The 27,533-nt window shown below is 40.2% G+C and overlaps 2 protein-coding genes across 3 annotated transcripts in view; one reads left to right on the top strand and one right to left on the bottom strand.

Moving 5' to 3' along the window:
- LOC102805869 (E3 ubiquitin-protein ligase DTX4-like) overlaps positions 1-26,122 on the bottom strand; it is a 56,484-nt gene extending 30,362 nt beyond the window's left edge. For both annotated transcript variants that reach the window (XM_085491629.1, XM_085491631.1), the window contains exon 1: positions 25,876-26,122. In XM_085491629.1, coding sequence (XP_085347755.1) covers positions 25,876-26,098 — 223 coding nt within the window. In that variant the 5' untranslated portion in view covers positions 26,099-26,122. The remainder of the gene's footprint in view (positions 1-25,875) is intronic.
- A 669-nt stretch (positions 26,123-26,791) lies between these two features.
- LOC100374422 (dynein axonemal heavy chain 10-like) overlaps positions 26,792-27,533 on the top strand; it is a 50,271-nt gene continuing 49,529 nt past the window's right edge. The window contains exon 1 of the mRNA XM_085491628.1: positions 26,792-27,159. Within this exon, the coding sequence (XP_085347754.1) occupies positions 26,943-27,159 (217 nt within the window). The 5' untranslated portion in view covers positions 26,792-26,942. The remainder of the gene's footprint in view (positions 27,160-27,533) is intronic.

The raw sequence follows: 27,533 nt of genomic DNA, 5'->3' as shown, positions 1-27,533 counted from the left end.
GTGAGGTTAGACGACTATGGCAGTTGTACAGATATGGGACCCACACTGTGTGGTTAGACGACTATGGCAGTTGTACAAATATGGGACCCACACTGTGTGGTTAGACGACTATGGCAGTTGTACAAATACTGTAAAATGACTAATTTTCACTGGGTTTAAATTTCACTGATTTACCATTTCGGGCATATTCAGTGGGTTTTAAATTCACGGTTTCGTCATTTAGATAATGTGTTCTATGCTAAATTTTACATATTCACTGTGTTTTAATTTAGCGCATTTTTCCAGTCAGCGAAATAAGCTAAATTAAAACCCAGTGAATAATTACCCCCTTTACAGTATGGGATCCACACAGTGAGGTTAGACGACTATGGCAGTTGTACAAATATGGGACCCACACTGTGTGGTTAGACGACTATGGCAGTTGTACAAATATGGGATCCACACAGTGAGGTTAGACGACTATGGCAGTTGTACAAATATGGGACCCACACTGTGTGGTTAGACGACTATGGCAGTTGTACAAATATGGGACCCACACTGTGGTTAGACGACTATGGCAGTTGTACAAATATGGGATCCACACAGTGAGGTTAGACGACTATGGCAGTTGTACAAATATGGGACCCACACTGTGTAGTTAGACGACTATGGCAGTTGTACAAATATGGGACCCACACTGTGTGGTTAGACGACTATGGCAGTTGTACAAATATGGGACCCACACTGTGTGGTTAGACGACTATGGCAGTTGTACAAATATGGGATCCACACAGTGAGGTTAGACGACTATGGCAGTTGTACAGATATGGGACCCACACTGTGGTTAGACGACTATGGCAGTTGTACAAATATGGGACCCACACTGTGGTTAGACGACTATGGCAGTTGTACAAATATGGGATCCACACAGTGAGGTTAGACGACTATGGCAGTTGTACAAATATGGGACCCACACTGTGTAGTTAGACGACTATGGCAGTTGTACAAATATGGGACCCACACTGTGTGGTTAGACGACTATGGCAGTTGTACAAATATGGGACCCACACTGTGTGGTTAGACGACTATGGCAGTTGTACAAATATGGGATCCACACAGTGAGGTTAGACGACTATGGCAGTTGTACAGATATGGGACCCACACTGTGTGGTTAGACGACTATGGCAGTTGTACAGATATGGGACCCACACTGTGTGGTTAGACGACTATGGCAGTTGTACAGATATGGGACCCACACTGTGTGGATCAATGACTATGGCAGTTGTACAGATATGGGACCCACACTGTGTGGATCAATGACTATGGCAGTTGTACAAATATGGGATCCACACAGTGAGGTTAGACGACTATGGCAGTTGTACAAATATGGCACCCACACTTTGTGGATCAATGACTGGCAGTTTTACAAATATGGCACCCACACTTTGTGGATCAATGACTGGCAGTTTTACAAATATGGGACCCACACTGTGTGGTTAGACGACTATGGCAGTTGTACAAATATGGGATCCACACAGTGAGGTTAGACGACTATGGCAGTTGTACAAATATGGCACCCACACTTTGTGGATCAATGACTGGCAGTTTTACAAATATGGCACCCACACTTTGTGGATCAATGACTGGCAGTTTTACAAATATGGGACCCACACTGTGTGGTTAGACGACTATGGCAGTTGTACAAATATGGGATCCACACAGTGAGGTTAGACGACTATGGCAGTTGTACAAATATGGCACCCACACTTTGTGGATCAATGACTGGCAGTTTTACAAATATGGCACCCACACTTTGTGGATCAATGACTGGCAGTTTTACAAATATGGGACCCACACTGTGTGGTTAGACGACTATGGCAGTTGTACAAATATGGGATCCACACAGTGAGGTTAGACGACTATGGCAGTTGTACAAATATGGGACCCACACTGTGTGGTTAGACGACTATGGCAGTTGTACAAATATGGGATCCACACAGTGAGGTTAGACGACTATGGCAGTTGTACAAATATGGGACCCACACTGTGTGGTTAGACGACTATGGCAGTTGTACAAATATGGGACCCACACTGTGTGGTTAGACGACTATGGCAGTTGTACAAATATGGGACCCACACTGTAGTTAGACGACTATGGCAGTTGTACAAATATGGGACCCACACTGTGTGGTTAGACGACTATGGCAGTTGTACAAATATGGGACCCACACTGTGTGGTTAGACGACTATGGCAGTTGTACAAATATGGGATCCACACAGTGAGGTTAGACGACTATGGCAGTTGTACAGATATGGGACCCACACTGTGTGGTTAGACGACTATGGCAGTTGTACAGATATGGGACCCACACTGTGTGGTTAGACGACTATGGCAGTTGTACAGATATGGGACCCACACTGTGTGGATCAATGACTATGGCAGTTGTACAGATATGGGACCCACACTGTGTGGATCAATGACTATGGCAGTTGTACAAATATGGGATCCACACAGTGAGGTTAGACGACTATGGCAGTTGTACAAATATGGCACCCACACTTTGTGGATCAATGACTGGCAGTTTTACAAATATGGCACCCACACTTTGTGGATCAATGACTGGCAGTTTTACAAATATGGGACCCACACTGTGTGGTTAGACGACTATGGCAGTTGTACAGATATGGGATCCACACAGTGAGGTTAGACGACTATGGCAGTTGTACAGATATGGGACCCACACTGTGTGGTTAGACGACTATGGCAGTTGTACAGATATGGGACCCACACTTTGTGGATCAATGACTATGGCACATATTACAAAATTTGCATGGTTAACCAAAACTGCATATAACATTATTTCACTAAGACACAAGTAAAACTATTTCATTAAGACATTTTGCATCAGTAATTTTCCAAAATGTAATTGTCTGGTGATTTTATGATCAATCATGGTGTGTAGCACGTCATAGGGCTTGCCACGAAGAGTAGTCATATTTTATATTTTTACTATTTGATCATTGTAGATTGTTTGCTAGGAACAATGATTGAATATTCTCATTAAAACTGGTTTTAATTTCCTTTTCATTACCATCTAAGCAAGTTAGATAGAATCTATAATTATAAGGTCTATTAGCATTTATTATCATGTGGAGAGAACTGTAACAAGTATACGAGATAATTATCTCAATAATAAGATTCTAAGTGAAAATAATACATTATTCCACAGTAGTAGTTGAAGTGTTAATTTTTACTGCCTGTAATGATGACGAAATTGTGCGTGAATAATTTATACACTACATGTTGAAGACAATCGATGTAATCATGGCGTGACCACATCAATACACAACGATTAAAATAACATCTTCCTCTACTCTTTCTCACTCTGCAAATATTAAAATTTATATAATGATTTTGATTGTGACAAACTATTCTGGAGATATAACTTGTAGGATGTCTACCGGGTATATATATTTTTTGCCACTATACTAAGAACACTGTATTATAATTTATCAAGATCTATTTTTACAGTGTATAGGGGATATTTCCTATGCTTGATAGATCTACACACCTATACGACAGTGTGGATATGGCTTGAGACCAATTTATGAAGGCAGCTGTGTCACATTGATTTCTGCCTACCTAGGTTATACATTAAGTCTGACAGGCATGTAAAATTGCCGTGTGTGTACAAAGCGACTAATAGAAATCATAACATAATCACCTTATCGTTCAGAATGCATCCAGCCAGGATAAAAGTCTGTTTTTTGAGCTATGTATTAGATAAGACAGCAATCATGGATTCAAAATGCTCCCCAGATTGATGGCAAGAAGACAGACGACCTTTCATGACCCATGATTACATGATTAGAATAAGAATGAGGAAATTACAAAATATGTGGACAATGAAATAAATAACTTTATTTTTGTTTTGACTTTAAATTGAATTGGGGATTTGGTTAAGGCACTCAGTCCTTATCGCAATACAGCTGTCGACTAAAGAAACGCATGTACACACGTGCAGATGCATGCAGAATCAATTCATAATCTTGAATGGTTTAGAGCACTGGTCTAGATTGACAGAAAGCTTTCGTTGATACAACGATAAGTCAGCTTGTTTTATCAATCTAAATGGCCTCAATAAAACGACTGAATAAAATGTGAGAATTGTTCATGATGCAATGAGACAGTATCATTGTTAGACTCATCACCAGTCATGTCATGTTGCAGCTAACGATTTGAAAGTCTCACATTGTGTTTTATGTTTCACATTGCCTTCAATTAACAGTCATAAACAGAAGTTTTAATAAAGTGTTTTTAAATCAAAATCAGGATATGCATTAAAAAGTGCACTTTCACCTAAAAATGCATGATTTTAACTTCAAAATACAGTATTCATAGTACATTATTGTAAACCATAGAACTTGAAAGTTTAAATAAAAATCTTTCAAATGATATATAACTTGATGGGTAAAAGTTATATTTTACTTGTGTAATTACAGTAATTAGAGCCAACTAAAAATAATGTCTCCCAACCTACATCTCTACCTAAATTATTGTAACAGTGAAAATTTGACATGGTGAGTGTCAGCAACTTTTGCAAAATTTTGTTTTTATAAAATCCTAATATTACAAAAATTTCTAGCAGTGAAAATGAAACAATTGACTGTATGTAAAAATTCCATGTGGCTGTCTGTTACTGTAGAATCTTTTATTTTGGTTGAAATTAATTTTCGCTGAAAAGACATTTTGGGTATTTTGTATGGAATTTATTTTCACTGATTTGAATGTAAATTATAGGAAAAAAGGTATAGTTGCTGGATTTTATTTTCAATGACTCATTCCTTCAGCGAAAATAAAGTATTTTACAGTATATTTTACCATGTTATATTAAAATAAGAAGAGAAGCAACTCACTCTTATATTAATCAGTACCAGCATGTTTGAATACAAGGAAGATAATTTAATCAGAGATTAGACATGTTCTTGTAACCGCCCATTTTCTAAACACACCAGATAACAATCATAATCATTATGTTAAGTTGTATCTCACTATTGCTACATGCATTAAGCATTGTGTTCAAATTTTAAACAATGTTTTTACACGTGTAAAATGTGTTCTACACTTTGTTTGAGATCCATATATTGAACAACTATGTGCAACTACATGTATGTAAATATTATTAATAAATCACAGATTCTTATTTTCATGATAAAAATTGTTTTCTATGTCTTAAACAGTTGTTACTAAATTGACTTACCTAGTCTCTAGTAATACATATATACCTCAATTAATAATCCCCTGGTTAATTTCGTTATTTCCACTAATAAGTAAAATTCGCTAAAGTAAACCAAAGTGAACTTGTAGAATAACAAAATGACTCATTGTTTCTCTGCAAAGTTTGTGAAATTGCTCCAAACATCAAAATAGTGAAATTAAATGCTTTTACAGGCTACGTACGGTTTGTTTTTAAGAGGACAAAACAACTGGACCAAGAATTATCAAAATAATTATAGTAAAGCGCATAAAAGCAGATGTTACAGCAAAATTTTGCTGGGAAAAATTATATCTCAGCCACGGTTAAGGCAAAACCATGAGTGAGGGTTATCAATACTTTAGACAATAATTGAAATTGTATTTAATTTATGTAAGTAAATTATAGTAATGCCAACTTATTATTTTATCACAGGCATATTTTGAACTGTATAGTTGAGGTCTAAATATATTTCCAATTTACAGATATTGCATCATATTAATACTATGCTCCAATTATCTTATCTCTAATGCTGTGTTATTTATGTTGCCATAAATTAAGCCTTAAAATGCCAGTTGCTATTTCTTGATTTCCATGTTTCTTATTACTGTATCTTGCATTTCTTACTTGTTTTATAAATTCAATAATTCTTAAACAAAAATGTTTTGAGTTTTAGTTACCAATAAATTATTTATTGCAAAGACATGTTGAAAATCATAAATTTCTTATTATATGTTAAAACCATACATTTCAGGTTGTGTGATTTTTGCAGTGATCTTGAGCAATTTTACATGTTTCAATAAATCACTGCAATAATTCAGCAACTGAGTATTTTAAAAACAAATCTCAATTTAGGTTTAGGGTTAAGTCTACCACAGTTCACTAAACTAGAATAACAATTATTTGATGGCGAAGTAAAAAATAGGTTTTTATTTCATAACATTGTTACATGTATAGCATGCAATAACTATCAGTCTCTATAGCGAAGGGTTATTTGTCAAATAGAACAGAATTTGAATACACCTCAGTTTTACTGTATGTGAAACAGCACCCTCTATCATCTATAGTGGGAGAGTGTTACATGCAGCTGTGCTGGGGGGGGGGGGGGGTAAATAAACATCTATCAATACCAGTACATTTACTAATGAGCAAAGATGAAGATATGTAGTATTTGTATCTCTATTGAAAGAGAATATGTATTGTCTGGAGAAATGGTGACATTGTCACTAAAAAAACATATCTGATTGGGGTCTACCCAATGGATCTACATATCAGTTATATATACCTGTTATCAAAGATCTAGCAGATTTAACTGATTTGACTGCCAGTTCAAGAGTTGGCTGTTATAATTATATTTACTCATGACATAGTGTTTGAATCTGTTTGTATATTGTGACCTATCAGCAAATTATCGGTGTGAAATAATACACTGCTTCTGTACCAAGTTTGGTGGTTGCATCATTTTTGATTTTTCAAAATGGCTGCCAGTCGGCTAATTTCAAACAAATTCTAAAAAATATTAGAAGTGCCCCAGTAAGCCAACATGTGTTATTATATTTCAAGTTTGAACAGAATAAGTTGATGTAACTTGGCGGTAATATTCTACAAATATAGGTTTTTAAAGCTACAAGTTGGCCTTAATACATAATAAAAGGAATAAAAAATTGGAAACATATGTATACATGTATCACATTACATTGACTACACCTCTAAAAGAAAGCAACGAACAGATGGATGAATGGACAGACAAACAAACTGACAGGACCCAGTGCACAGGCCACACCCGTAGCTATAAATAGGCTAATGATCACAAATGTTTTTTTCAGTTAACTAGCTTACATTGGCTAGGAGAACAATATATTGATAAATAAATAATATTTATTGAAATTGTTGTTTTGAAAATGCACTAATATATAATTAACATTTTAAACTAACCATGTGTACCTGGTAAATACTGTAAAGTTCAAATATAGAATTTATTTTCGCTTTTTTCACCGAAGGAATGAATCAGTGAAAACAAAATCCAGCGAAGAAAAGATTCATTTTTTCTATATTTCATATTCAACTTACCAAAAATCAATAAAGTAAACTTTACACAAAACAGCAAAATTGTCTATTCAGCGACAATTAATTCCAGCTAAAAAATAAAGTATTTTGCAGTATGGGAATCCAGTTTCAATACAATACACCAGTACATGTACGGTGTGTGTAAATTAATTCATTGGATCATATGAGACTAGGGGTAGTTCATTTGTAGATAACGCGTATCATTTCCCCCTACATCATCAGGAGTAAAAAGTGTATCATATCCACAGGGCATTCAGGATATTAGAAATTACTAATCAACTGAGAACTACAAGATAGAGACAATTTAATACCTTTAAGGCTTGCCTGTAATGCACATGAATAACTACAATGTGAACTCTGTGTCACTAGGATTTGACATGCTCTACCTGAGTAGTGTATGTAACACAGCCAAAATAAGGCATATTTTAAACATCCTGGATATAATAAAAACAATTTCCAATTTATATGCGCTTCTAATAGAGCAAATATGGCATACATGTACTATATCTATAGATTAACTCTGCATATGAATAGAAGTAACCAATTCTGGCTCTGCATGTAGGAAATCCATCCATATACATGTAGATAGATATTTTATTTGACACTAAATTATGTATGTAATATATACATAATTTATGGTAAAAAAGTCTAACGTTTAACATAACATCAATATGTATACCAAACAGATTAGTAGTATACATACCAGTAATACCCAGAGCAATGTTATGGTGTTCACTAACACAGGGCTGCGCATGAACAGATTAACCTGGTCAGACCATGCCAGGGCTACAAATGAACAGATTAACCTGGTCAAACCATGCCATGGCTACACATGAACAGATTAATCTGGTTAGACCATACCAGGGCTGCGCATGAACAGATTAACCTGGTCAGACCATGCCAGGGCTACAAATGAACAGATTAACCTGGTCAAACCATGCCATGGCTACACATGAACAGATTAACCTGGTCAGACCATGCCAGGGCTGCACATGAACAGATTAACCTGGTCAGACCATGCCAGGGTTGCACATGAACAGATTAACCTGGTCAGACCATGCCAGGGCTGCACATGAACAGATTAACCTGGTCAGACCATGCCAGGGCTGCACATGAACAGATTAACCTGGTCAGACCATGCCAGGGCTGCACATGAACAGATTAACCTGGTCAAGCCATGCCAGCACATGAAAAGATTAATCTGGTTAGACCATGCCATGGCTACACATGAACAGATTAATCTGGTCAGACCATGCCATGGCTACACATGAACAGATTAATCTGGTCAGACCATGCCATGGCTACACATGAACAGATTAACCTGGTCAGACCATGCCATGGCTACACATGAACAGATTAACCTGGTCAGACCATGCCACGGCTACACATGAACAGATTAACCTGGTCAGACCATGCCAGGGCTGCACATGAACAGATTAACCTGGTCAGACCATGCCAGGGCTGCACATGAACAGATTAACCTGGTCAAGCCATGCCAGCACATGAAAAGATTAATCTGGTTAGACCATGCCATGGCTACACATGAACAGATTAATCTGGTCAGACCATGCCACGGCTACACATGAACAGATTAACCTGGTCAGACCATGCCAGGGCTGCACATGAACAGATTAACCTGGTCAGACCATGCCAGGGCTGCACATGAACAGATTAACCTGGTCAAGCCATGCCAGCACATGAAAAGATTAATCTGGTTAGACCATGCCATGGCTACACATGAACAGATTAATCTGGTCAGACCATGCTATGGCTACACATGAACAGATTAACCTGGTCAGACCATGCCATGGCTACACATGAACAGATTAACCTGGTCAGACCATGCCATGGCTACACATGAACAGATTAACCTGGTCAGACCATGCCAGGGCTGCACATGAACAGATTAACCTGGTTAGACCATAACAGGGCTGCACATGAACAGATTAAACTGGTTAGACCATACCAGAGCTGCACATGAACAGATTAATCTGGTTAGACCATGCCAGGGCTGCACATGAACAGATTAACCTGGTTAGACCATGCCAGGGCTGCACATGAACAGATTAACCTGGTCAGACCATGCCAGGGCTACACATGAACAGATTAATCTGGTCAGACCATGCCATGGCTACACATGAACAGATTAATCTGGTCAGACCATGCCATGGCTACACATGAACAGATTAACCTGGTCAGACCATGCCATGGCTACACATGAACAGATTAACCTGGTCAAACCATGCCAGCACATGAACAGATTAATCTGGTTAGACCATGCCATGGCTACACATAAACAGATTAATCTGGTCAGACCATGCCATGGCTACACATGAACAGATTAACCTGGTCAGACCATGCCATGGCTACACATGAACAGATTAACCTGATCAGACCATGCTATGGCTACACATGAACAGATTAACCTGGTCAGACCATGCTATGGCTACACATGAACAGATTAACCTGGTCAAACCATGCCAGCACATGAACAGATTAATCTGGTTAGACCATGCCATGGCTACACATAAACAGATTAATCTGGTCAGACCATGCCATGGCTACACATGAACAGATTAACCTGGTCAGACCATGCCATGGCTACACATGAACAGATTAACCTGGTCAGACCATGCCATGGCTACACATGAACAGATTAACCTGGTCAAACCATGCCAGCACATGAACAGATTAATCTGGTTAGACCATGCCATGGCTATACATAAACAGATTAATCTGGTCAGACCATGCCATGGCTACACATGAACAGATTAACCTGGTCAGACCATGCCATGGCTACACATGAACAGATTAACCTGATCAGACCATGCTATGGCTACACATGAACAGATTAACCTGGTCAGACCATGCTATGGCTACACATGAACAGATTAATCTGGTCAGACCATGCCAGGACTGCACATGAACAGATTAACCTGGTCAGACCATGCCATGGCTACACATGAACAGATTAACCTGGTCAGACCATGCCTTGGCTACACATGAACAGATTAACCTGGTCAGACCATGCCAGGGCTGCACATGAACAGATTAACCTGGTTAGACCATACCAGGGCTGCACATGAACAGATTAAACTGGTTAGACCATACCAGGGCTGCACATGAACAGATTAATCTGGTTAGATCATGCCAGGGCTGCACATGAACAGATTAATCTGGTTAGACCATGCCAGGGCTGCACATGAACAGATTAACCTGGTTAGACCATGCCAGGGCTGCACATGAACAGATTAACCTGGTCAGACCATGCCATGGCTACACATGAACAGATTAACCTGGTTAGACCATACCAGGGCTGCACATGAACAGATTAACCTGGCTAGACCATACCAGGGCTGCACATGAACAGATTAATCTGGTTAGACCATGCCAGGGCTGCACATGAACAGATTAACCTGGTTAGACCATACCAGGGCTGCACATGAACAGATTAACCTGGTTAAACCATGCCATTCCAAAGTTTGTGTTGTGAGACTGATATTTTATTGAGATTAGTCTTTTACACACTTCTCAGTTCTGGATGTTTCGATTTAGGAATTAAAGAAAAATGTATGGTGTACCAAATGATTAAAATGAATTGATAATTTGTAATATTTGTTGAAGTGACCAATGTGTTCTCTCACAGAACTGATTTGTGGAGATCCTGAGTTAAAATGCAAAAAAAAAAAAAAATTAAAACTTCTGAATGCGTGTACAAAAATTTTGTGATCTTCGTTTTCTTCCTTTTTGTTTATAAAATGTGAATGTTTTTAACCAAATTTCAAATTCCTCCATTATAGTAAGATATTTTTCGAGGAGAGTTTTAAATGTACGAGTCAATGATGTGTCAGGGAAGGAGTTTAACTACTGACGTCATGAAAATCCTGCGCATCAGTGAATCTGTCATATCAGCTTAGAGGACACACTGGTTGTGATATTGTCAATAATCAACACAATTTAACAATGAGTGTTACAGTTGTACAAGTCAATAAATACCACATACTGTTTTGCTTGATTGATTTTTCTCACGCAAAAAGAAATGTAACATTTTCATTACTGTTTCAATAAAGCTCTACTGTAAAATACTTTATTTTCACTGGAATTAATTTTTGCTGAAAAGACTTTTTGTATGTTTTGTATGGACTTTATTTCCACTGATTTTTGATCAGTTGAATAGAAAAAAAGTAAATTCGCTGGATTTTATCCTTTAACACTGAATCAGCCCTTCAGCGAAAATAGCTATTCTATTCTATATAATGTCATGACGTAACTAGAAATAAAATGTACCATTTTCCAACAGTAAATTATCAATTTCTTTCTTTTTATAAGATTCTTATCATTTTAGAAGTGAAACCTGATCATCTCATTTCCATTGCAATGACTCAGCAATTATTCTTCCATGACTCAACCACTACTGAAATGATAATATATTGTGTATACACTGTAGTAACATTCACTGAAAATTAGCTACTTTGTACCATTACAAAATGATACATTGAACCATCACACTTTATAAATGACACTTAACCCCAAGAACTTGCACAGCAACTAATCAAAGCAATTCACCGAAAACCACAAAGAGATACTCAATGTTACCATTAAGTACAAGCATACATGTATGTACCTGCACAAGATTATCAAGAATTCTAGTATACATGAAAACATACATGGGTTGGATTTGTCTGAAGAGCTCAATGGGATACAGAGCTGTGAGACTGCACACCATGATACAATAGTGGGTACCGGTAATATACAGGATACGTAAAGGTCTGATGTGTGAGTTATGCTTTTACGACGTCCATGTCATGGGAATGCTAACATCCGCAAGATACTTGTCAAAAGAAGTACCATCAGAGAGTGTTTGGAAATGAGAATATCAGATAACATACATGTAAGTGATACAGTCATTATACATATACATCAAATAATTCCACTGGATATCAGGTATAGCATGATAGATCAAATGTGACATGTGACTATACTCTTACACAGAGCTCACCTCATTTATACATAATGCTACACTTGACATGAAAAACTAAGGAATAATTATGCACTCCCTGATGTGATACAAGATTTTTATGGTCAGTTAATGTTGGTCAGTGTGGGTAAGCCAGCGCTGATGTGCGTAAGCCAGCGCTGATGTGGGAAGGCCAACGCTGATGTGGGGAGGCCAACGCTGATGTGGGTAGGCCAACGCTGATGTGGGGAGGCCAATGCCGATGTGGGGAGGCCAATGCCGATGTGGTTAGGCCAACGCTGATGTGGGGAGGCCAACGCTGACGTGGGTAGGCCAACGCTGATGTGGGTAGGCCAACGCTGATGTGGGTAGGCCAACGCTGATGTGGGTAGGCCAACGCCAGTGTGGGTAGGCCAACGCCAGTGTGGGTAGGCCAATGCCAGTGTGGGTAGGCCAACGCCAGTGTGGGTAGGCCAACACCAGTGTAGTGGGTAGGCCAACGCCAGTGTGGTGGGTAGGCCAACGCCAGTGTGGGTAAGCCAATGCCGATGTGGGTAGGCCAAGGCCAGTGTGGGTAGGCCAATGTCAGCGTGGGTAGGCCAATGTCAGCGTGGGTAGGCCAATGCCAGTGTGGGTAATCCAATGCCAGTGTGGGTAATCCAATGCCAGTGTGGGTAGACCAATGCCAGTGTGGGTAATCCAATGCCAGTGTGGGTAGACCAATGCCAGTGTGGGTAGGCCAATCTCAGCGTGGGTAGGCCAATGCCAGTGTGGGTAGGCCAACACCAGTGTGGGGAGGCCAACACCAGTGTGGTGGGTAGGCCAACACCAGTGTGGTGGGTAGGCCAACGCTGATGTGGGTAGGCCAACGCTGATGTGGGTAGGCCAATGCTGATGTGGGTAGGCCAACGCCAGTGTGGGTAGGCCAACGCTGATGTGGGTAGGCCAACGCTGATGTGGGTAGGCCAACGCCAGTGTGGGTAGGCCAACGCCAGTGTGGGTAGGCCAATGCCAGTGTGGATAGGCCAATGCCAGTGTGGATAGGCCAATGCCAGTGTGGGTAGGCCAACGCCAGTGTGGGTAGGCCAACGCCAGTGTGGGTAGGCCAACGCCAGTGTGGGTAGGTCAACGCCAGTGTGGGTAGGCAAATTTCAATGTAGGTAGGCCAATGCCAGTGTGGGTAAGCCAATGTCGATGTGGGTAGGCCAAGGCCAGTGTGGGTAGGCCAATGTCAGCGTGGGTAGGCCAATGTCAGCGTGGGTAGGCCAATGCCAGCGTGGGTAGGCCAATGCCAGCGTGGGTAATCCAATGCCAGTGTGGGTAATCCAACGCCAGTGTGGGTAGGCCAACGTCAGCGTGGGTAGGCCAATGCCAGTGTGGGGAGGCCAACACCAGTGTGGTGGGTAGGCCAACGCCAGTGTGGTGGGTAGGCCAACGCCAGGGTGGGTAGGCCAACGCCAGTGTGGGTAGGCCAACGCTGATGTGGGTAGGCCAACGCTGATGTGGGTAGGCCAATGCCAGTGTGGGTAGGCCAACACCAGTGTGGGTAGGCCAACACCAGTGTGGGTAGGCCAACGCCAGTGTGGGTAGGCCAACGCCAGTGTGGTGGGTAGGCCAACGCCAGTGTGGGTAGGCCAACACCAGTGTGAGTAAGCCAATAACCAGTGTGAGTAAGCCAATAACCAGTGTGGGTAAAGCCAATGCCAGTGTGAGTAAGCCAATAGCCAGTGTGAGTAAGCCTATGCCAGTGTGGGTAGGCCAATGTCAGCGTGGGTAGGCCAATGTCAGTGTGGGTAGGCCAATGCCAGTGTGGGTAGGCCAACGCCAGTGTGGGTAGGCCAACGCCAGTGTGGGTAGGCAAATTTCAGTGTAGGTAGGCCAATGTCAGTGTGGGTAGGCCAATGCCAGTGTGGGTAGGCCAACGCCAGTGTGGGTAGGCCAATGTCAGCGTGGGTAGGCCAATGCCAGTGTGAGTAAGCCATTGCCAGTGTGAGTAGGCCAATGTCAGCGTGGATAGGCCAACACCAGTGTGAGTAAGCCTATAACCAGTGTGAGTAAGCCAATAACCAGTGTGAGTAAGCCAATGCCAGTGTGGGTAAAGCCAATGCCAGTGTGAGTAAGCCAATAGCCAGTGTGAGTAAGCCTATGCCAGTGTGGGTAGGCCAATGTCAGTGTGGGTAGGCCAACGCCAGTGTGGGTAGGCCAACGCCAGTGTGGGTAGGCCAACGCCAGTGTGGGTAGGCAAATTTCAGTGTAGGTAGGCCAATGTCAGTGTGGGTAGGCCAACGCCAGTGTGGGTAGGCCAATGTCAGCGTGGGTAGGCCAATGCCAGTGTGAGTAAGCCATTGCCAGTGTGAGTAAGCCAACGCCAGTGTGGATAGGCCAATGTCAGCGTGGGTAGGCCAACACCAGTGTGAGTAAGCCAATAGCCAGTGTGAGTAAGCCAATGCCAGTGTGGGTAAAGCCAATGCCAGTGTGAGTAAGCCAATAGCCAGTGTGAGTAAGCCTATGCCAGTGTGAGTAAGCCTATGCCAGTGTGAGTAAGCCAATGCCAGTGTGGATAGGCCAATGTCAGTGTGGGTAGGCCAACACCAGTGTGAGTAAGCCAATAGCCAGTGTGAGTAAGCCAATGCCAGTGTGAGTAAGCCAATGCCAGTGTGAGTAAGCCAATGCCAGTGTGAGTAAGCCAATGCCAGTGTGAGTAAGCCAATGCCAGTGTGAGTAAGCCAATGTCAGTATGAATAAGCCAATGCCTGTGTGGGTAAAGCCAATGCCAGTATGAGTAAACCAATGTGAGTAAACCAATGTGAGTAAACCAATGCCAGTGTGAATAAGCCAATGCCAATGTGGGTAGGCCAATGCCAATGTGGGTAGGCCAACGCAGGTGTGGGTAGGGCAATGTCAGCGTGGGTAGGCCAACACCAGTGTGAGCAAGCCAATGAATGCCAGTGTGAGTAATTCAATGCCAGTGTGGGTAAAGCCAATACCAGTGTGAGTAAGCCAATGCCAGTGGGAGTAAGCCAATGCCAGTGTGAGTAAGCCAATGCCCGTGTGGGTAAAGCCAATGCCAGTGTGGGTAAAGCCAATGCCAGTGTGAGTAAGCCATTGCCAGTGTGAGTAAGCCAATAGCCAGTGTGGGTAAAGCCAATAGCCAGTGTGGGTAAAGCCAATAGCCAGTGTGGGTAAAGCCAATAGCCAGTGTGAGTAAGCCTATGCCAGAGTGAGTAAGCCTATGCCAGTGTGAGTAAGCCTATGCCAGTGTGAGTAGGCCAATGCCAGTGTGGGTAAGCCAACGCCAGTGTGGGTAAGGCAATGCCAGTGTGGGTAAGGCAATGCCAGTGTGAGTAAGCCAACGCCAGTGTGAGTAAGCCAATGCTAGTACATGTATGAGTAAGCCTATGCCAGTGTGAGTAAGCCTATGCCAGTGTGAGTAAGCCAATGCCAGTGTTGGTAAAGCCAATGTCAGTGTGGGTAAAGCAATGTCAGTGTGAGTAGGCTAATGCCAGCATGGGTAGGCCAACACCAGTGTGAGTAAGCCAATAGCCAGTGTGAGTAAGCCAATAGCCAGTGTGAGTAAGCCAATAGCCAGTGTGAGTAAGCCAATGCCAGTGTGAGTAAGCCAATGCCAGTGTGAGTAAGCCAATGCCAGTGTGAGTAAGCCAATGCCAGTGTGAGTAAGCCAATGCTAGTATGAGGAAGCCAATGCTAGTATGAGGAAGCCAATGCCAGTGTGAGGAAGCCAATGTCAGTATGAGTAAGCCAATGCCAGTGTGGGTAAAGCCAATGCCAGTATGAGTAAGCCAATGTGAGTAAACCAATGCCAGTGTGAATAAGCCAATGCCAATGTCGGTAGGCCAACGCAGGTGTGGGTAGGCCAATGTCAGCGTGGATAGGCCAACACCAGTGTGAGCAAGCCAATGAATGCCAGTGTGAGTAAGCCAATGCCAGTGTGGGTAGGCCAATGTCAGTGTGGGTAGGCCAATGTCAGTGTGAGTAAGCCATTGCCAGTGTGAGTAAGCCATTGCCAGTGTGAGTAAGCCAATGTCAGCGTGGATAGGCCAACACCAGTGTGAGTAAGCCAATAACCAGTGTGAGTAAGCCAATGCCAGTGTGGGTAGGCCAATGTCAGTGTGGGTAGGCCAATGTCAGTGTGGGTAGGCCAATGCCAATGTGGGTAGGCCAATGCCAATGTGGGTAGGCCAATGCCAGTGTGGGTAGGCCAATGCCAGTGTGGGTAGGCCAACGCCAGTGTGGGTAAAGCCAATGCCAGTGTGGGTAAAGCCAATGCCAGTGTGAGTAAGCCAATAGCCAGTGTGAGTAAGCCTATGCCAGCGTGAGTAAGCCTATGCCAGTGTGAGTAAGCCAATGCCAGTGTGGATAGGCCAATGTCAGTGTGAGTAAGCCAATGCCAGTGTGAGTAAGCCAATGCCAGTGTGAGTAAGCCAATGTCAGTATGAATAAGCCAATGCCAATATGAGTAAACCAATGTGAGTAAACCAATGCCAGTGTGAATAAGCCAATGCCAATGCGGGTAGGCCAACGCAGGTGTGGGTAGGGCAATGTCAGCGTGGGTAGGCCAACACCAGTGTGAGCAAGCCAATGAATGCCAGTGTGAGTAATTCAATGCCAGTGTGGGTAAAGCCAATACCAGTGTGAGTAAGCCAATGCCAGTGGGAGTAAGCCAATGCCAGTGTGAGTAAGCCAATGCCTGTGTGGGTAAAGCCAATGCCAGTGTGGGTAAAGCCAATGCCAGTGTGAGTAAGCCAATGCCAGTGTGAGTAAGCCAATAGCCAGTGTGAGTAAGCCTATGCCAGTGTGAGTAAGCCAATAGCCAGTGTGGGTAAAGCCAATAGCCAGTGTGAGTAAGCCTATGCCAGTGTGAGTAAGCCTATGCCAGTGTGAGTAGGCCAATGCCAGTGTGGGTAAGCCAACGACAGTGTGGGTAAGCCAACGCCAGTGTGGGTAAGGCAATGCCAGTGTGGGTAAGGCAACGCCAGTGTGAGTAAGCCAATGCTAGTATGAGTAAGCCTATGCCAGTGTGAGTAAGCCTATGCCAGTGTGAGTAAGCCTATGCCAGTGTGAGTAAGCCTATGCCAGTGTGAGTAAGCCTATGCCAGTGTGAGTAAGCCTATGCCAGTGTGAGTAAGCCAATGCCAGTGTGAGTAAGCCTATGCCAGTGTGAGTAAGCCAATGCCAGTGTGTGTTATCCAATGCCAGTGTTGGTAAAGCCAATGCCAGTGTGGGTAAAGCAATGTCAGTGTGAGTAGGCTAATGCCAGCATGGGTAGGCCAACACCAGTGTGAGTAAGCCAATAGCCAGTGTGAGTAAGCCAATAGCCAGTGTGAGTAAGCCAATGCCAGTGTGAGTAAGCCAATGCCAGTGTGAGTGTGAGTAATCCAATGCTAGTATGAGGAAGCCAATGCCAGTGTGAGGAAGCCAATGTCAGTATGAGTAAGCCAATGCCAGTGTGGGTAAAGCCAATGCCAGTATGAGTAAGCCAATGTGAGTAAACCAATGTGAGTAAACCAATGCCAGTGTGAATAAGCCAATGCCAATGTGGGTAGGCCAACGCAGGTGTGGGTAGGCAAATGTCAGCGTGGGTAGGCCAACACCAGTGTGGCAAACCAATGAATGCCAGTGTGGGTAAGCCAATGCCAGTGTGGGTAGGCCAATGGCAGTGTGGGTAGGCCAATGTCAGTGTGGGTAGGCCAATGCCAGTGTGGGTAGGCCAATGCCAGTGTGGGTAGGCCAATGCCAGTGTGGGTAGGCCAACGCCAGTGTGGGTAGGCAAATTTCAGTGTAGGTAGGCCAATGTCAGCGTGGGTAGGCCAATGCCAGCGTGGGTAGGCCAATGCCAGTGTGGGTAGGCCAACGCCAGTGTGGGTAGGCCAACACCAGTGTGGGTAGGCCAATGTCAGCGTGGGTAGGCCAATGCCAGTGTAGGTAGGCCAATGCCAGTGTGGGTAAAGCCAATGCCAGTGTGAGTAAGCCAATAGCCAGTGTGAGTAAGCCATTGCCAGTGTGAGTAAGCCATTGCCAGTGTGAGTAAGCCATTGCCAGTGTGGATAGGCCAACACCAGCGTGGGTAGGCCAACACCAGTGTGAGTAAGCCAATAGCCAGTGTGAGTAAGCCAATGCCAGTGTGAGTAAGCCAATGCCAGTATGAGGAAGCCAATGCCAGTGTGAGTAAGCCAATGTCAGTATGAATAAGCCAATGCCAGTGTGGGTAAAGCCAATGCCAGTATGAGTAAACCAATGTGAGTAAACCAATGTGAGTAAACCAATGCCAGTGTGAATAAGCCAATGCCAATGTGGGTAGGCCAACGCAGGTGTGGGTAGGGCAATGTCAGCGTGGGTAGGCCAACACCAGTGTGAGCAAGCCAATGAATGCCAGTGTGAGTAATTCAATGCCAGTGTGGGTAAAGCCAATACCAGTGTGAGTAAGCCAATGCCAGTGGGAGTAAGCCAATGTCAGTGTGAGTAAGCCAATGCCCGTGTGGGTAAAGCCAATGCCAGTGTGAGTAAGCCAATGCCAGTGTGAGTAAGCCAATGCCAGTGTGAGTTAGCCAATGCCAGTGTGAGTAAGCCAATGCCAGTGTGAGTAAGCCAATGCCAGTGTGAGTAAGCCAATGCCAGTGTGAGTAAGCCAATGCCAGTGTGAGTACCGGTAATTCAAAGCCAGTGCAGGTAAAGCCAATAATAGTACCGGTGCAATAACAGTATGAGGTGCATCACCAGTCCAGTCAGCTAAAAAATATGTTTACCGTTTTGTATTTTTAAGTACAAATGTGACTAAACCATTCAGGCTAAGTGATTGAGGCAATTTATTTGAAGTATGTACTTCTCATAATGTAAATATGGTGCCTTGGATTTAAAATTGTGATTTTTGTGAGTCAAAAATGAAAAATAGAAATTTGAATGAATCTGTATACATATAACAGACAGTGATATTAAGGCACATGTCATTGAGAGGCTTAGATACAATTTACCTCATATGTATCTGTAAAGAGACAGATAAATGTAATTGAAAAAAAAAATGACTTTATGGCATAGAATAGCTTCCAAAGAAACTGCATTTTTTTTTTACTTCTCCAATCTGCAGTGGAACCTTGAGGCAGTCTCATTTAAATAGAAAAAGAAGCCCACATCAAGACAACTGACGTAAACAAGTGAGAGAACTGAATGTCAGACGATCAAAGTGTCACAGAAACTGGTAAAAAGCTTGTCAAATTACTCATTACTGTTGGTTCAACAGTGGCATCCTCCTGCCATTATCAACAATGTAACATTGTATCAATATTATATTAACACTTCTTTGACTTCAAAGTTTATTAGTTAAGGTCGAGTTTGAAAAAAATTACTAAAAACAAGACTAGCAGCCCGTCGACTGAAATAGCTCTGCTGTTATCAATGCACATTTCAATTAAAGAACTGAAGATATGATCAGAAAATGAACAATGTGTATAGTATTAATTTTAAAGCAATCAGACTTGCTGTTTTCAACAAAAACTTGAAAATACAACTTTTTATCAAAAATATTCATTAAAATTAGATAATTGAAGAACAAAATCATCACGAAATGAACAAATCTGAGAGAGGTCTACCTGTAGTACCTACGGTATGTAGTATATACAAGATGTCGAAAATATCACTTTTTACCAAAAATGTCAAAAATATTCATGAAAATTAGAGAATTAAAGATATCATCACAAGATGAACAAATATGAGAGGTCCACATGTAGTACCTACATGTAGATATGTAATATAAAAGCAATTGGACTTTTGGTTTTTAACAAGAAGTCGAAAATATCACTTTTTTACCAAAAATGACAAAAATATTCACCAAAATTAGAGAATTGAAGATATCATCATGAAATGCACAAATCTGAGAGCGGTCTACCCAAGGTACATATACACCAAGTATCAAAGCATTCAGGCTTGTAGTTTTCAAGAAGAAGACGAAAAAGTAAAACATTGACACGGACGACAGACAATCACTCATGTCGACAGCGGAGCTAAAAAAGTCAGTTATTGTAATAATCTCTTCATACAAAAATAACTGTAACTGGACTCTACATTACTACAGATTCTTTTCTATAATTGCTATAAAAATCGCTGAAGCAGTCACAATCATAATCAGCATTCTCCACTATGCTTGAATTTTCAAAAAAACAAAATCATTATGGTAATTTTCGCTGGTATTTGATTTCACTATACTTGTATTTGATCACTGAGTTCATAGTTTTGCCAGTTAATCAATGAATTCTATCATAATTTTACCTTTTCACATGGATGACGTAATTTAGTAGATTTTATTTATCAGCAAAATTAAAACTCAGTTGATATACAGTAGAACATTATCATTATTATGAGCATGTTTAAACAATATGAAATGAGAAACACTGCGACAGGCAGGATTACAGCAATTATTATGTCTCTTACATACATACAAGATGCATTGACATGAAATAATTACCTAGTAAGGGGCTGACCATTTGAAACTCTGGGCAGCGGGGGTGGGGGTGGCAAATTATTTTTTCCTTCACTTGTGGCGTAGTTTTGAGCTAGGTCTTGATGCTAATATTTTTTTCTGCATTTCTCTATTCATACCAGTTGAAACTGGGAGACATTCAGGGATTAAGAGAGAAGAAAGACATGATTGTAACAAGATTGGAGATGAAAAACATTACCTATTTCATTGTCAAAATAGCATTATCAAAGAATGTAGACAAATTTTTATCAGCTCTTTATTTATGAGCCACTTTTTTAAAATTGAGTATTGAAATTCTCGCCAGTTGTGACAAGTTTATCTTTCCAGCTTTGCTTTGTTCTGTATTTTAGATCAGTTTTAGTCTCGTAGTGATGTCTTTTACTTTTGTTTGTGTACATTGCAAATAAAATAAAATATATCATACATAATGTAATGTGTTTATCTATAATAAGTATTCCTAATAAAATACAACTGTCCCGCATATTTAAGCCTAATTGGGAGAGGAGGCAGCCTCCAGATGTATTTTCTTTATTAGAAGCGCAAATCCAATAGAAGCATACATACATTTTGTATGTATGTTGTATATTGAATTATTGATATTGCTTATTTATATTACTTACTGTCACCATGGAAACACCTTTGTAATTTATAACATGAGTGTATGCTCTACTAACAAAGCAAATTCAGTACATGTATTTATAACCCAGATACAAATACATAACAGGAAGTTAGGAACAGTATAAAGAATGCACAGGTTTAATATTCCAAACATAGAACATTGCTACAAAGATTTTGACTTTGGTTAACATTACAGAGAATTGAACAACAACAATTTGCTTACTAAATGCTGCATCATTCCAACATGATAATGAGTTATTATACATCTGTCACTGTTACACCATAGGTTACAGCGTGCCGTAATTTCGCTGTATTTCTCAGGGTATTTTCATCCTACCATATTAGGAAATGCGAATTCCAAATATGGAATGATAATGCATGTAAGCATCCTCTAATAATAAAAATAAACATGGCTGTCACCAGGGTTTGACCGGATTCCACACAAAGAAGTTCGCTGATTCTGTTCTAAACTTTTTGCATTGCGGCTGTGCGTCAGTTGTTACTCCTGCTGTACTGTCTTCGTGCATACTTTGAGGTATCCTCGTAATAAGCTTATATTATTATTATTATGATGCACTAGCAAATCAACAAAAAAATCTCTACAAAAATTCCTGTCTATAGAAATGATTAATTCAACAAATAACAACCAAGCCAAGAATCAAAATTGAGGACTCACAAACTACACGTCTGAAAAGACAAAATAGAATTTTCACCATTATTTATATTGAAGCAATGGACAGACATTATCTATTTTATCTCCATACTCAGATTGATTTTACCTTCATGATTTACCTCAATGATTGAGTTTACACAGGCTGCATATTGAAAATGGATGACATCTGAGACCAAAATTAGATAAGAATTAGAGAAAATGCACAGAATGTGATACAATTGACGATGAGATTCATTTTATCACGCAATGCAATCTATTGCTGATCTTAGAACTTTGTATTAATTTTTATATACATGTATATAAGCAAACTAAAAAGCGACAATATAAATGGCAACTTATACAAGTTAATTGAAAGTATGTACCGGTACAACAATAAGAAATACAAACTAAAGTTGGGTGACAGAATAACACCATTCCATATACACAATGGAATGAAACAAGGCTGTCCACTAAGCCCAACACTGTTCAATATTTACATCAATGACCTTATCGATGAACTAAACAAACAACCATTAAATCAACCATCATTGAACAAGAAGTCAATCCCATGCCTACTATATGCAGATGATATTGTACTTATGTCTGAGAGTGCACCAGGACTACAACAATTGATGGATACTACCCACAACTACCTGAATAAATGGGGATTACAAATCAACATTAAAAAGACCAAATCAATTATATTTGCCAAAAATGGACACCACACAGAAGGGATGCATATCAAAGTTGGGAATGAGGAACTAGAAAAAACAACACATTATACATATCTTGGAGTGACTTTTAATACAAATGGCTCAATGGATGCAACAATGGACAGGTTATCTGACAATGCTAGGAAAACTGAAAGGGCTCAACTCCATCTTTTCAGTGGTACCATGGAACTATAAACCCCAGGAAGAACAACGAAACTAAGAGGATTAAAAAAACCTTTGTCTTAGTTTATCTTACAGTGCTTTCGCTTTTGTTTCCACGACATTAGTCATACTCCATGTTAGTTGCCGCCGATACGCTCGTTTCAACCGCTTTGCTGGAAACGGAAAACTTGAAAAAAAAATTTCATATCTGCGCAGTAAAATATTTCGTTCACTACGCATGCGCAAACAAGTCGGTCTGCAGGGTGACCTTCAGTGTACCGGAAATCATGCAACGGGTCGGAGTTTTAGCGAGTTTTCATAATTTTTAATGTCGTTTTTAGATTACTTCTTGTTTTTTTCAACCCTCGAAAAAATAAGGTTGCGAAAGTTTGCGAAACATGGGGTTTGGTGAGCTGTTTGTTGTTGAGATATCCCGACTAATTCCGTGTTTCCCTTCGATCGCCAGAAGTGGCAATGTGTTTTTTTTCCCCGTTGAATGTCGATCATTTATCAGTGTTTTTGTCTTGGCGCCATTGTTTTTTTATGCTATAACCGGAACAACTCGGTCACGTGATCTCCCGGAGTCGTCCGATTGACTCCGAAAATGACCGATAGTCGGAGATAAACGTTCATTTGCGTAAATCGGCTTATTTTTTAATGCGACAAAATAAACAGTCAAAATAAACATTCGACATCGCGGCAACTATCATAGTTCAAAGGAAACGAAGTGGTTGTTCTTCCTGGGGTTTTATAGTTCCATGGTGGTACTAATTAACAACCATGTAAAATTGAAAACAAAATTACTTGAAACAACTCAACTACCAATTTTAACATATGCTGGAGAAATATGGGGACTATGCACAAACTGAAGTAGATGGGATAAAACTAGCACAGAAAAATACCACCTAAATTTTTGTAGACATATAGTAAATGTAAATAACACTACCAGTAACATAGCTGTTAGAATGGATACAGGGCGACTACCACTGTTATGTAACATTCAATACAAAGCTCTCAGATACTATAAACACCTAAAATCCATTGATGAAAACAACATAGCATATTATGCACTTAAAGAGATGGAGAATACAGTGTTGAAAAACAGTTGGTTATCAAAACTACATGATTTGAAAAAAAACATACAACAAACCTGTTGACATACAAACAACAAAACAGCACTTTCAAGAATTATGTAAGGAACACTATATAAATACATGGATGTCTAACATGAACAGTACTGATTCAAAACTAAGGACTTTTAAATTATTCAAAAATAACATCCAACAGGAAACCTATTTACAAAAACTAAATGACAGAAAAGCAATAGGGACACTTGCAAGATTTAGAATGAGTGGCCACAAACTGAAAATTGAAACTGGTCACCATCAAAAACCTAAAATACCGCTACAAAGCAGAATTTGTCAAAACTGTCTCAAAATTGAAGATGAACAACATTTCACAACAGAATGCACCTTATATGCAAACAACAGAGACATTCTATATTCAACAGCCAAATCCTGTATATATGGGTTCCAAGATATGACAAACAATACTATATTCATACAAATAATGAGTAATAAGAACACTTCGTTCACTAATCAAAGAAACCATAAAGTACATCGAACAGTGTTACAACATAAGAAATACATTACCGGCATAAATAAACAACATATGCCATATTCTTACATATGGTAAATTGTCTTACTATTCACGGATAGTTTTATGTCCGCTCAACTATGTAAAAACTTTATTAACTCGTTAACCAAAAAAGAAATGTCACATTATCTTTACGGTATTAATAAAGAATTCTATTCTATATATATATATATATATTTGAATCCTGGCACATGTTGGAACCTATGTGGTTGTAGCTGATTCGGCCCATGCCCAGTTTGTCAACTGGCCGTGAGATTATTTGCAATTTTACAACTGGCCTTGAGATTATTTGCAATTTTACAATCATATCTGGATTATGTACATACATGTATCCAGCACAGGCTGAATACTAATTTCACTGCTCAAATAACGTTTTGCGGTCATAATTCAGCAATTTCAAGTTGATTTTCATAAAAAGTCAACTGACTTTTAATAATTTCTAATGGCATTTGTCAACTTTTTTAATAGTGCCATGTTCATGAAAATATCTGTCCTACTTTCTGTTAGGAAACATGACTGTTGTTGTTGGAGGGGGGGGGGGTATGTTACTACAGTACTTCAACAAATGAGAATATGATTTTGGCACATTCTGATTGGGTCTCTTCTCTGATATGAACATGGCATCATTAATTCCTCCTCAAACATCAAAGATTAAAGAATGAGTTCAAAATCAAATCATACGATTTTTGCATCTTTCATGCAGTACGCAAGATCTTGCAGCGGAATGGAAAATAACCAATTGAATTGTGCATGAATGCTTTTCAAGTATTACTATTAGTGGACAAAACTTTCTCCTAGGACAGAAATGAGACTGACCATTAACTTGTTAATAGAAATAGCTCATATGTGCTTTGAGAAAAAAGACACTAAACTAACAATATAATTATACCAAACTGACTATAGAGAATAATTCCAAAAAATAAATAAAATATTTAAAATTAAAATATAAATATTATTTTTACTATAATATATTACAACTTTAATGCACGATGTGATGATATTCAACTAATTTTGGATTTTAGACCATGTTACATTTCTATAAACACTGCTTTATTGGAATATACAATTTACCTACGGACCAGCATGGAGCTGAGAATATTCTCAGTTCCATTGTGATAGGGACTTTAAAACATTTCTGATTATTGTATGAAAACGCGAGTTCCTTGGCGGCGGCTGGCTCGCTTCCTGTTACCCGAATTTATTGTTTGAAAAAAATTATTTTATTTTATTCAGTATGGAAACAACGTGTGATTGTCCAGCTCCGTAAAGTCGCTACAATTGTTGCCTTTGACCCAAATTTCAGAGAATGACTACAGTGTACTTACTTGTGGTTTTGCTTATTTGCTGCATACTGCTGAAACTAACAACATAACACGAAAGCTTTGACTCAACATCTCCCAGAGTGAAGTTACCGCCTTTAAGAAATCTTTTTTCTAATTCCAGTACGATTATCGGTTCGTATGGTCTCCATCTGCCGTGGTCGTTGAACCATTCCCAGACAACTATGGGAGGAAAGGCCGGTTCAACGACGACAGTGCTTGTCGCCATCTTTCTGTACAAAAATCGATACACTGAGGGGATTCCTTGCGACAGGTCAGGAATTGACTATTAATGTATAGGGAGGTGGCCTTGCACATCCCAATTATTACTTTGTCTTGATTGTGTTGTCGTGACCTACAAATCATATTTACAAAACTTTAATTAAATAATACATTTTTAATAAAATATTCATTATATCAGAAGAGAAATAATGACATGTCCAACGTCGTGTGTATCATTCATACTCATGCACCCCTTTTTAAAATGACAAATGCCTGAAAATAAACAAAGATCTACCGACAAACCACGTGACTTTGAGGTAAATAAATAAAGGCAAAGGACCCTGGGAAAATGGAAAAAATAATAGTAATAACCACAAATCTAGAAATAAATATCACTATGATCATCAATAACAAAATATAATCAAATAACCAATATACTTCAGATACTAAAAACATATAACTTACCGAAATCGTCCCCTAGCAACACGTCCCTGTCGCGAACACTAACCGAGGCCTTATCATTTGATATTGTCAGTGTATCACTACGCCAAAACACCAATATTTAATAAGTTGAAGCGCACATTCAATATAATTTCACTGAATAAATTTTATTAGTTGCTCTCAAACAATTATATACTTTATTCGGTATGATATAATTATTTTTTTTGGAAAAAGAACTATTTTCTTTATATGTGTTATGTGGATGTAGAAAAAGGTTAGCAGTTGTGTGGCCGTGCAGCTGAACGATATCGTGCATTCTTGGATTGGCTCACTTTCTGTATATGTTGAACCTGTAAATTTTTTTTTGGCATTCATAATATTATGTTATAATAGCAGTTCCAAGAGCAAACATGGATGACGTGAGGATCGAATGGATGCGTGACAGAGTCTACACAGCACTGAATATTGAAGACAGCGATGTATTCGAGGAGCTGCTCAACGACGAAGACGGAGAACACGAGCGAGAGCTTGCAAAATATCTGAACGAAACGTGTGCAGACGGGGAGTCAACAGTCCTTTTCTACAAGTGTTTAAAAGAAGAAGAAATTGAAGTAGAAGTTGAAATAGGTGAGCAAGCTAAATCTGTGGGGGCCTTAAGGAACTCTTTCCCAAAACTTAATTATAACAGTAACACACAAAACAAACACCATGCACTGGTACAGTAATATTCCTAGAAATATTTCAATTTTGCCAGGCAAAATGATTGGAAGATAGCAGTTTTCCTAATCACTTTAATTTGGTACTTTTACAATTTTTACATGTTACAAATCATAAAGTATGAATTGTTCCAACTGTGAGTCTATCCCCTGTTGTATCCATAAATTGCTATGGCAGGTGTACATGAACACCATGATCATGGGTATTTTGTGTATACAGTTACGTTATGTAATTTAATGGGGAAGAAAATACAGCTGTACACAATATACACTTCTAAAGTTATT

The sequence above is a fragment of the Saccoglossus kowalevskii genome, chromosome 16, assembly GCF_978046115.1.
Source record: "Saccoglossus kowalevskii chromosome 16, keSacKowa6.1, whole genome shotgun sequence".
NCBI classification, from domain to species: Eukaryota; Metazoa; Hemichordata; class Enteropneusta; family Harrimaniidae; genus Saccoglossus; species Saccoglossus kowalevskii.
Note: the sequence above shows the minus strand (reverse complement) of the source record. Positions and strands in the feature narration are given on the sequence as shown.